Source organism: Aythya fuligula, chromosome 9 (assembly GCF_009819795.1).
Source record: "Aythya fuligula isolate bAytFul2 chromosome 9, bAytFul2.pri, whole genome shotgun sequence".
Lineage (NCBI taxonomy): Eukaryota > Metazoa > Chordata > Aves > Anseriformes > Anatidae > Aythya > Aythya fuligula.
Window position 1 is genome coordinate 13,462,199 of NC_045567.1, and position 12,723 is coordinate 13,474,921.

Consider the following 12,723-nt stretch of genomic DNA (forward strand, 5'->3'; position numbering starts at 1 on the left):
CTTTGGTTAAGACATGCATATTACAAAGAAAAAAAGACAAACCTGAAATTCCGTAGAAAAGAGGAGAACTTGCACGTATTTTTTTATTGTAACTAATAATTCCCTGGACTTTTTGCCCAGCCACCATAGCCCATTTGATTTCATGAGATTAAGGAAGGTAAATTCTAATTTGTATTTTTATTCAAAACAAAAAGCTAGGAGTAGGTGGTAAAAGAAAAATATATATTTTTATATATATATATTTATACGTGTGCGCAACTATGTAAAGAAAATAATTCCCATAGTTACAGAGTTTAGTTAAAGAAAGTTTAATATATATATATATTTATTATAACAAAATAGGCAGTTATTGTGGGTAAAATATTCATTAAAATCTGACCCCTAAGAACACACATTTTTAGGCTACGAATCACTCTCTCAGTGCCCTAATAACCATCTCTGCAATTGTTTTCTGTATTACTGCCAAGGGAAATTTGGCATTCCTCTGAAAAATACAAGGTTTCCTAGCACCTAAACATATTTTAGGCTCAAAAAGTGTGGTGACCATTATCTATAAACAATTTCTGTAAGACACTATAAATAGTGTTGCACAAGGAAGATTAAAAACATTACACATCTTTATCCCTAGCAATTTTATTGGCAAAAAAATGAAAAAATAGATTATAAGAATATCCATATGAAATTATGAAAATGAATATCCCTCGAGAAGTAGTAATGGGAGTTAATGAAAACGTTAACTCAAAATTTTAAAGTTCCTCTTTAACTGCCTGGAAAGAAAAAAAATATCTGTGAGAACAGAATTTAACTCAGAAAATAAAACCTGAAATTGATTGCCCTGACCAAACCATGCTATTAAAGTTAAGCGTGCAAAGTTACTCAAGATTTACAACTTCCTTGAATAGAACTTTTCTTTCAATTGTTATGAAATTTTAAAAGAAGGTCTATAAAGCTTTTTTGAAAAATCTTTGAAAGTTACTTTCCCTTAAACATTAAGGAATTTTACCAAGCAATTCCCTCCCACCCCAACCCCAAACTAATAGCTGGTCAGGCCATTCCACTGTCATGTTTGAAAAATGGCAAACCAACAACACACAATAATACAAATTATTTAAACTAAGAAAGACATCAAATTTAAAGCATTATGGGAACTGCAGAATGTGATGGTTAGGGTATGAACCACACTGGGAAGAACTAGAGGCAGGCTCCACTGGAAGGGCTTAAGAGTTGTCAGATGTAGTAGGTGATGACAGTTAGAAAATGAAAAACAAAAATCCATTTTCATAATTTTTCCTTTGCTGGAACCCAGATGTAAGGCCCAGACTGTTCCTCTATGATCTGTTTCACTTGGTTGTAGATTTCTTCCAGTGTGTCTCCTTGGACAATAGCTGCAAAACATAATGTGGCAATCAGCAGTCATCTTTCCTTGCTCCATACAGAAACCAAGATGTTCTAAGCCAGGAGGTTATTTTCTCTCACACAGCAGCAAAAGGATTTCACATTGCTGAAGGAAGGGATGCCTATGGAGAATTCTGGTTACTGTGCTTCTGGACAAAAAGTACATTGCTGATGATTTTATAGGACACACAAACCAACATCTCTTCCACTTGGAGGCCTGGGGTTAGGAAATACTTTTCTTTTTAAACATATTCATATACAACTGAGAAGGATTTTTTTGCCTTTCCTATCTACGTGCTAGAATTGGTACAAGTCAATCCACACACTCCCTTTGGTCCAGCTTTCATTTGTGTTTCCAAGATAAAAAGACAGGACTGTACAGGGCTACGTACTGCATCAGTCTGATCAGGCTTGATGTAGTGAGGGCTGGTGAACTCCTCAACCAGACCCTGACATTTCACAGCAAGGCTGATTGACCTTCAGGGTTTCTACCTGAGAGCACTAGCTTTGGTTTTGGCAAAAAAGAGCATCAACTCATGGAATTTATTGTATATCCAACAGATCAAACTTTCATATAGTTAAAAGGCAATTAATGCTCAGATTATGTTAGATATATTTTCTCCAAGCCTAGAAAATAATTAGAAATGAGCCATGACGTGTTTTGACATATCAGAGTGAAGTGTAGCCTGGTGAGAATGAGGATGAAGTTTGAGCTTTCCTTACCACTCTTCAGCCTGAAAAAGCGATTGTGATGAGATAGCGACTTATTTTTAATTAGAATTGCCACCTCAGAGTTGATAAGCTAAGAAACAAAGTCTAGTGTGAAAGATAATGTTGGAAGCAAGCCAGATGTACTACTTTGTGCATTAATTTATTACTGCTGCCTCCATGCTTTGTTTTAATGCAAATTACTTCTTTTATTCCTACTCATCATTCCTGTCCCTTAAAAACCTTCTCCCCATCTGCAGCCCATTGTCACAGTGCCTGTGGGAGGAGTTTGTTCAATTATTACAGCTCAAGTGTAATGTTCACAGCACTACAGGGCACTAGAAAGATTCAGAAACATCTTTACCTTGCTAATTATCATCTTACTTAGATGATAATTATCATCTTACTCTCCAGCTATGTTCAGCCAAAACCCCTCCAAAGCTCAAGACCCTTAAAACAGAACATGCATGTGCTCTTCATATGGTTCACTGCAAAGTTTAAGTAAGTCTAAGCTTAATTTGCTGATGAAGTTGATTTCAGTTAACTCACATGATATAGTATTTTTTTCTTAACAGATCAAGTGATGCTCACACAATCTGTTGTACCAGCTGAGTCATACAGGTGGCAGCCTCCAAATGGTAAGTAGTAAATGGAACTGTATTGTCTTCAAGTATCTCAGATAGATTCAGAACAGAACTCCTGCCCTGAACAGCATTAGCAAAGACAAATCTGACCATGGGATGTTGCTATCTGCCTTTAACATAAGCTTTATACTTCTAAGAAGAAAAATGGTCCATGGCATTAGGGCTCTTAAAAAGGGACCATAAAATTTTAAAGTATCTTGAACTCTGGCTCTTAATTTGCTAACAGAATTGTGCAATATATTGTCCTAACATGACCTGGGATAATATCAACTATTAACTAAATACTTAATATCTATTAAAATAAACACAATGGCTTCCTGTACAAGAAACCTGACATACCTGTAAGTCATTTGGGAAATGACTCTATAAGAGGGAGAATTTGCAACCTATATTGGAGCATCCCACAGCTTTCTGGCTGCAGATGAATAAAGGGCTATAGGAAGAGCTGGAAAGCTAGATGTAGGCTTGGGATAAACAGTGAAGGCTGCAAGGGAGCAGATAGGGATGCCGACAAAAACGGGAGGGACTCAAGTTGTTCATTGTGTGGGTAGCACACAATGCAGAGAACAAGGCAGCAGGAAGACAGGCTGGGAGTTTACTGTGTCCTTCACCTTCCTCCCATGTGAAGTCACCATACTTTTCTGTGTCTCTGCTCAGGATAAGCAGACTGTTTAAGGATGTTTTGCATTTGCAGCTCTGCCTATGCATTATGGGGAAGAAGAAACTGGCAAAGGTGACGTGTCACAAAAAGGAGGCAAATGGGGCAAACACTGAAACATTGCAAAAGAACACAACAGGAAAGAAGGGGGAGGGTGCCTATCTCTGACAGTAATAGAAAAGGCTTGTTTCTGTCCTCTTGAAAGTCCTGACTTGATCATTCTCCTCATACTGTAATCCACAATGCAAAAAAAAATAAATCAGTTTGAGTACTTATAGCCTACCCCTTGCTGTTACAGTTAACAAACCACATTTGTGCATGCCTTGGACCAAAGTACCATAAGGCAGTCATGCCGTAATACCAGAGATTTAATTACTAACATTCTTTATTTCCCAATTTCAAAAATTGGAAGTTAAACACTAGGTAATCTCAGCTCTACAAATAAAAGCTTTAAAGTATACAATATAGCAACAAAGCAAACATCTGCATTTCAATACTAGAAAAGTAATAAAAAGCCTTAAGATTTTAAAACCTAAATTAGGCTACTGGTAAACTTTTGTATATATTAAATTCATTAGTAAAATTGGCACCAGCATAGCAGCACAACGGTGGTTCTATGATTTAAGAAAAATCACAGATCAGCCTGAAAACAAAGTTCAGCCTTATCTCAATGGTAAAACAATTACTATACAGCAAGGAATAAAATTTCAACTCTGGCAAGGGAACAGCCCCAAGGAAAACAAACCTGTGAAGTGTTCAGTAAATTCTTGCTCCAGTTTCATAGCTCTCTCAAATGTCTTCCTGGCTTGTTCTTCTGTTAGGCGTTTATTCATTTCCCTGAGATTGAAAACATTATACACATAAAAAAAATACCTGTAATCTTTTGAAAAAAAATTTTAAGCCATCGTCTGAGAATTAACCTAATAAGAGGCAGTGTACTAAATGACGTATTTAAGTGGAGACTGTCCTGAGAATGAGCAGTTCTGACACTATGTTGCACAGAATTTTGTGGTGGCATTCATTCTTGAGCACTCTTGATTTGGATTAGAAACCCAGCCTAGCAGTCCCTAGAAATTCAACCCAGGAAGTTTCCAGAGCAAAATAAATAAATAAATGTTTTTAAAAATTTAGTATTACAAATATCTTAATGTAACTTGCAGCTGGCTATTCAAATACAATGACAGTATCAAACAATTTAGCCTAAGATATTTTTACTCACATGATATTTTCCACTGTTTTGGGCTTAATAAAAATGGAGATTGGGTACAGCTGGGCAATCTGCAACCTTTTGATCGCATTACCAGAAACGTCAAGAATACAATGTTTACCCTAAAAAGTAAGAAAGAAAAAGGAAAATGGCAATAAGCAAAGTTTAAGTCACAGCTATGCATAGTGTAGTAACTTATAAGAGAAACCACATTTCCACTGAAGCCAACAGAATTGGAGCACCTGCATCAACGATACCAAGATTTCACCAAACCACATCAAAAATGATCACTTTTAAAAACTGTATTTATTTAAAGGATCATTTAAGGATGTGGTCATGCCACAAGTCAGAGAAGTATCAGACACCTTAACTGGCATGTCTAAGAGAATGACCTCCACATATGGTGAGCAGATTTGTCAATTTGTTAGATGGAACTGAATACAATCCTTCTGCTCTCCCACAGGTAACACACTGGGGAACATCAGGTTTGAGACTGTGAATACCATTTATTTGGGCTGATTTTTTTTTATATCTTTTTTAGAAAAAAATACAACCTAATTCTTCCCCAGGTTGTTGAAACAGTATGGGGCAGGGTTTGTGTTCTCCCACTACCAGTAACTCTCCATCATCTCAGGATTTCCTCATTTCAAAGGCTCTTCCTGTTCTTTGACTCCTATCTAGATACATTTATTTCCACTCCCCTTTTTTTTTTTTTTTTTTTTTTTTTTTTTTTTTCCTTTGAATAGCATATGAATAATGTGTGACATCACCATTTCAGAAAGGGATGTGGTAGAGGAAGAAGAGCAGAAAACCACTCTTGGACATCTAAAATGATAAAATCTTTTTCTTTAGAAGGATACCTAATATGAATGACAGAATTCTGTGAGCCAGGATACAAACCCACTATGAAAACAAAGGTTACTTATATCATAAAACACACTTTCTGAACTCCTGGGAGATCACTCTTGGAGGGCACAATCAAGAACAAGGAAGTAACTGCAGTCTGGAATGCCTGACACATTTCTATCTCCTGGCAGAAGGGATCGCCATGTTCATTTACATTTAATCCCTTGCATAACAAAGACTACAGAATTTTATTTCAGGAATTCTTAAAGAGGATAGAAATGTTCTTCCCATGTGAACAATACAAAACCGTTTGCTTTCAACTATTTCCAAGATCCAGTCCATGGATATGGATGCTGACTGGTATTTAAATGAAGCATTTGTATATTCTAGCACAGTATTTTACTATGCATGCTGGCCTGTCCACATCTTTCATATGGCTTCTCTCCAAATGTGGCACATGCTTTGGGAATACAGAATTAAGAGCATTATCAGGCCCGCGTTCCCTTTTGTGATAGTACCGTTAGTATTTGCCAAGTTTGGTCCAACAACTTATGCCAGGTGTTGAAAGACATTGGACAAATGATGGAAGGCTAGATTGCCAGCACAGCAGAGGTGCTGGACCTTATAGAATACAATTGTGATGATTTACTCCAAACTGATAGTGAACGTGCATTAAAAGTGCTCTCCAACACAGGGATTTGCAAGCTGCTCTTGGTGACAAAGGAAGGAAGATATAAAAATTCCTTTCAAGAGAAGATTTGGAAGACAAGGAAAATAAATGCTACTATTTCATGATGCAATTGTCACATTGTCATTCATGGAAGCTATTGTGCTCTTTGTATTGTATATTTAAACAATTAAGCATTTTTATTTCCTTATTTTCACTGCATTTGATTGAGAAACACAGCATAGCACTCAGTTCCTTTTACAATGACTAAACAATGGTATCAAAAAGCATCTTTAGTTGTGCCCATTACAGACAAGGACACAAGAGGGATAGGTATCAGCTGGAAGGAGGGTAAACAAACACAATTTAAAGCTATTGCAAGAATACTGTTTCTAGCGGTTCTGGGGTAATAGCAATCAATTCTGTCAGGTTTGCCCCTACATTTATCACAGAAAACTTGGAAATTGTCTTCCGTGTCCCAGTAATAAGACTCACTGAAGAAACTCATAAGAGAGAGAGAAAGACAAGAAAGTTAGGTTAAGAGTTGGACTTGATGACCTTAGAGGTCTTTTCCAACGTTAATGATTCTGTGGTTCTAAGGAAGGAGTAGCACCAGACCAAACAATTTGCACCCCTGCCATAATTATGAAGTCAAGTTCTGAAGGACTGGCTGTTGTATCCCAGAAAAATAACATCAGTTGGAACTGAGAAATAGCTGCATCTACCCAAAGTCCCAGCATGGAGTCATCTGGCAGTACTTTGTCCTTGATGCTAATTTACAAAAAAGTTCACAATTGTTTTGTGTCCTAATAATCCCACTATTCACAATTATTTTGTGTCCTAATAATCCCACTAGATGGGCATAAGAGCCAATCAGCCAATTTCAGGTCTAGAATGGAACTAAAGATGGTATCTGTGTGACCACTTGAAGCAACTGCTAACAAGTTTGTAACGTTTAAGCTATTCAATGAATTGTTTCATCATTTAATGACATATGAAAGCTTTACAACTTCATCCAGCCTCCCCAAGTATTGTTCATTTCCTTTAATGATTTTGTAATTAATTTCTGTTTCTTAATTTTTTTTCACTATCTACCACTGGACCAGGCTGTATTCAATAGGGTTGGTAAGACGGCAGAAGAAAACATTATATAAACCACAAAATTTCACCCTTTCTCCCTGCTTTTGATTCCAGTAAATTACTCCTGCCTGAAATAACCATACTTATCCACTTGGCCAGAATGATTTACACTTCTTTCCTGAGGACTAACTACAATCCCATGTCACACAGATTAACCACACTTACCTCTGTGTGTCCAAAAAAAGTGCTCATGCTTATGAGTTCCCACCTAGAAAATAGCTGTTTCGTCTGTCATACAGATCAGATATTCTCTAGTGTAAATGCACTGTATTTGTAAATTAACTAGAACAACATTCATCAACCTAATGTGAAACATTTGCAAAGGATTTTTCACAAATCCATTCTCTTTAAAATAAACATTGTACTCTAAGAAGTGGTCTAAGAAGTTTCTCCCACTTTTTTTCAGGGATCTCAAATAAAGAAATATTTGCAAGAAATAGTTAATGAAAACCTCTTCTAGACAAAAACAATGAAGAAAACAGCCTTTGAAATGTAGTGGCATTCACATAAGCAGTTTTTCTAAAACGGTTTACTACATTCACTCTTTCCCCTTTGTCAAATAAATCCATGAAGGGCACACAGATTTAAGATTTTTTTCCACACAGGTCTGTATCATCAAATGGATCATCATATTAATCAACTCCACCACCACTATTATTAATCATCTATGTATGAAAACTAATTAGCCTCTGCTTCCAATATTTTTCCATCCTATTCTTTTTTTATAACAAGAAAAAACTGCAGTTGCCCTTTTCCAGTAATATAACCACAATACTCTGTTTCTCTTAAATGCATTTGTGACAATGCACCTTGTTTCTAGTTTTGTACAAAGTCCTTTTAAAGTTACAGAGTTCCTAGTGGCTTCTTGCCATTCTTCTATTTTCCCCTCTCAGTACAGTCAGATAATCACCTCAGTAAATGAAAGTAACTGGCACTGATTTACCTTTTCTGCTACTTCTCGCACTGATTGGACACTTGTTCCATAAAGATGATTATTGTACTGGCCAGCTTCAATGAATTTGTGATCCTGAATATCCTTCTCCATTTGCTCTCGAGAAGTGACAAAATGGTAATCACGTCCATCCACCTCATAATCTCGTTTTGGTCTAGTAGTATCTTTAAATATAAACCAGTAATTTTTAAAGCAAAACAAGAAACAGTGACTTTTTTTCCCTACAACATCCAAAACTAGTCTTCCATTTATACTGCAAAATTGTCACAAGCAAAAATATGACTGACAATTAAGATAGCTCTTACAAAGCTTAGACAATACATTAAGTTTTAAAACTTGATATACAGAGGATAAGTCTATCAAAAAATAGCAAAAGACACAGAATTGTTTTAGTATTTGCTGATACTTACGTGGAACACATGAGCCAAATTTGTCTGGAAATTCTGAGATCAGATCATCATTTATTCTGTCTTTCATGGGTCCCAAAACAATCACAGGTCGAGTATAGTTGACTATTAAACATAAGGAAATAAAATAAGTTACATTTCAATGAGGTTACTACCCTTCAAACTTCAGCAAAATAAACTTTATCATATGGTAACAGTCTTAACATTTAAAAGAATATGTACTCCTAAAAATAATAATAATAAAAAAGTATAATGTATATTAACTAAGATAGCAGTCAAAGATGTCAGATATTTACTCTCAAATGACTGCTCCGGGTGACTACTGAAGATGAGGCTTGAATCACAAAGTAACACCCTTCATTTGAATGAAAACAGAAAAATGAGAAGTTTGAATATCTTTTCAATTCAAGGACAGTTCTTAAAATTTGAGTTCTCTGTTGGGAAAAGCTTCTTTATTACTTCCAAGACTACCACTTAAATACTTGCATATGAAAACATTCAACTATAGTTTCTTTAACTACTAACACCCCTGTAAAATGAATTACAGCATCTTTTAACACATGCTTCATTTGTTAGAAAGTAATAAAGGGCTTTTCGTTGGAATTTAAGGACAAGCAGAAGATATCTAATTATACTGCAAGAGCAATGAAGACAATAATGTCTAAATATCTAGTCATTAGCATATCATTTCAGCTGTATAAATTTCAGTTTTAGGTTCAATCTGTCGTTAGTACACAAGTAAATCCAAGTTAAAGTTTGACCTATAAGATACATTTTTAATTTAACTCCTGAAACTAATTCCTTCCAGTGGTGATAATATAGTCCTAAAAGAATTCTCTTAGATCCTATTAATTCAATTTGTGTATGACGTATATTTACTTTGTTTGCTACCATATTTTATAGGTACTAGAGATAAGTATGTTTTTTTACAAATTATATTTCTAAATATATGAGCAATGTATCAGATGATGTAAATCAATGTGGTAAACAGAAGAGTAAAAATTCAACTTCTATTATACACAGTGAAGCATGACCAGGACCAAGGTGGAAAAGAAATGATAGGATCCCATTAAAAATCAGAAAAGAAAAAAATCTAAATCCAAATGTGATGAGGTGTTTTCTTCTATTAATTTTCATTTCATTCATATTTTTTTTCCTGACAATTTTTATTTGGCAATTTCTAACCAAATAAGCCATATAAGAAGCACATACAGAAATGAGACTGCAATGTTTTATAAACACTTCAACTAAAGCTTGCTACAATACACAAATAATCCGGTATGATTTTTGCTGTGACAAAAAAAAAGAACAGCAATAGTACAATTGCTAAAGCAATATTAAACTGAGGCAAACTATTATTTCTGAGGTTCACACTGATGTAACTTCAATATACCCTATTCTCCTTACACAATGTAAACCACAAAATGGAAAGAAGCAATGTTAATTAGCACACCTTTGGATTACATGCTAAATAATATATCAATTGTATTTAATAATTTATGCCTTTATGCTTTATTCATTTTAATAATGGTAGCAAACATTTAAAAAAAACTGAAGAAGTTTATTATGCTGCTCAATACGTAAGGGCACATAGAGCATTCTGATACTTTAGGATGAATATTGTGTTAATTGAGATCTACAAACCTTCTTGTTGATTGACAGGTTCATATGACAACACATATTCCTCTTGGCCACCTAAAAATATAAATGCAAAGAAATATCTATGAAGTGCTTTTCTAAACCAGTAATATTTACATTGAGTCATTTAATGAACCACAATGATATAGATATTCTGCAGTAAAATATGCATTACAATGATACTGATGGAGGACATTTTTCAAGAGCGATGAATCATAAAAATTACAAAGATAAGCCAAACAAAATTTTAAAAGCAGAAGACACATACAGTATAATTTCTTAAGATACGTTAGCATGTCAAGCACAAACATTTTAAAGCATTATTGAAATGCTCTTATGTTTCCCTGAACCAAATGCATGCATGGTACCATTCACTGCTAGAGGCAATGCTACCATCATCACTAGCATTTTCCATACTTTGAAGCCAGCTTTTACAGCATTTTCCTATACTTACACAGAGCCGAAAACATGTATGTCAAGGCGTATATCTCTTCCAGTAAATTTTTCATGAAGTGGCATTTATATAAACACTTTCAACCACTTCAGTTCCACAACAAAGCATTATGTTGTCTCTACTGCTTAACTACTATTAAGGATTTTTGAAAGATGAATTTGAAAATGAAAAATGTTTCGTATTGTTCTCAGCTTCAGAAAGCATATTAGCAGTGAATGAAACTACAAGAACTAAGTTTTGACCTTTGACAGCTGCAAGTTTCTTAAATGTTAGTGAAAGCATCTAAAATATACCTCAGTTGCCATCTCTCTAAAAGAACATTTGTAGTCCAATACTTCCATGACAGCAGAGAATTTATAATTCAGAATGCACAAGCTTAAATTATATGACAAAACTATGAACTTTGAATAAAATACAATGCTTCAGTAACTCACTTGTGTAGTTTTTACAACATTCTTTGGAATTCATACAGAGGTACACACTAATGCTGTATCAGTCTTACAGAAACAGATGGCAGATGAAGGCTTTTATAAATTCATATATTGCTTCTATATTTACGTTCTTTGATAGCAAGGACCACTGATCTTTTAAATTTGAACTTTACAATCTCTAAGAGAAATAAAGATTTCTCTTATTTGTAAAAATTTTCATTCCAACTGTGCTACAGCAATACATGAACGAGCATTTTAATTTAAAGTATTGCAAGTGAGGAATACATTAAGACAGACATGAAAACATGCAACCTGTATATTTTAATATCTCAAAAAGTCACTCATGCAAATGGATTTTAGAAGGACAGTATATACTTTCAGAACCCTTTTTAGGCTAGGGAGAAGAATAGGGAATCACTGACTATCAACTCATCTATGAAATATCCAGCTAACGTATAATTAGATACTTCTTTGGAAAAGTCCCATTGCTATAAGGTCAAAAATTAGTTAAGCAAACTATTAAAGAGATAATAACAAGTATAAAGCATTCCCTGATTGAGGGCCAAAAGTATATATTGTCATTGCTTTTTCAATACTGTGGAAAAATGAATATTAATAGAATGAACCTTTTGAACAACCGTACTCATCTGTAATCAAGATAACTTTCATATTAGACAGCAGTAAAAAGAAATTAAAAAATCATTTTAATAAAAAGTGCTTGGAATTACACATTCGGATTAGCAAATCCATGACATTCATAATAAAATCAGGGCTTCTCAGGTAATAAAGATGTAAAAAGCTAACTAGTAGTACCAATAATGAGCTTTAAATGTAAAGAAAGCAAGCTCTTAATAAAGCAAGGTTTTTCCTCGAAAAACTTGGAAAAAAGAAGAAAGCAGCAAATTTACGGAGAAACAGTCACAGTTAGATAGCTTTAATGGCACATCACTAAAAATGGTTAAAATTTATAAGTTAGTCATATAGGCAACAGCAACTTTGATACATGCTTAAATCTGTTATTCTCAGTGAACATGAATGCCATGAAATGCCTCCCCTGTTTTTTTTTGTTTTTTTTTTTTGCAATTAGTCTACAACAGTATTAAGCATTGTAAGCACTGAGGATTTCTGTACACATATAAATTCTCTCCATGAATGTAATCATCTGTATGAAAAATCGTGGCTCATTACTCCTGACAGTATCTGCAGCTTCCAAACAGATGTAACTGTTCGTGAACCACTTTCCTCATTATCCTAACATATACAATATCTGTTTCTGAAGCGCCTCTTACACGGTTAACAGGCACCCAGGAGCAGATCAGTGAGCCACTTAGTCACACTGCTTGACTTTTACTGTTCCTTTTTCTGTTCCTCTTCAAATCCTCAGTGTTTTTGTCTTCCCGCTCTGCTCTATTCCAGGTTTCAGGTGTGAACTCAGCAACCTTATCAAGGAGTTGTTCACTGGAAATGACCAATGGGACTGAAACGGGACAATTCCCCACCCCCGTTTTTTTGAACAAGAAAGCATTGTAGAGCAGCAGCATCCAGCATATTACACTATTACATACTGGTAGCATGT

General features: G+C 34.9%; 1 protein-coding gene across 23 annotated transcripts in view; it reads right to left on the minus strand.

The window, feature by feature from the left end:
* Positions 1 to 615: 615 nt before the first annotated feature.
* The window catches only part of DLG1 (discs large MAGUK scaffold protein 1), a 155,473-nt gene continuing 143,365 nt past the window's right edge, over positions 616 to 12,723 (minus strand). For 12 of the 23 annotated variants that reach the window (XM_032193648.1, XM_032193647.1, XM_032193655.1 and 9 more), the window contains 7 exons: positions 11,774 to 11,809; positions 10,269 to 10,319; positions 8,628 to 8,729; positions 8,209 to 8,381; positions 4,625 to 4,734; positions 4,151 to 4,242; positions 616 to 1,385 (listed from right to left, as the gene is read on the minus strand). In XM_032193648.1, the coding sequence (XP_032049539.1) occupies positions 1,279 to 1,385; positions 4,151 to 4,242; positions 4,625 to 4,734; positions 8,209 to 8,381; positions 8,628 to 8,729; positions 10,269 to 10,319; positions 11,774 to 11,809 (671 nt within the window). In that variant the 3' untranslated portion in view covers positions 616 to 1,278. The remainder of the gene's footprint in view (positions 1,386 to 4,150; positions 4,243 to 4,624; positions 4,735 to 8,208; positions 8,382 to 8,627; positions 8,730 to 10,268; positions 10,320 to 11,773; positions 11,810 to 12,723) is intronic. The other 11 variants (XM_032193652.1, XM_032193651.1, XM_032193660.1 and 8 more) reach the window with 2 other exon arrangements.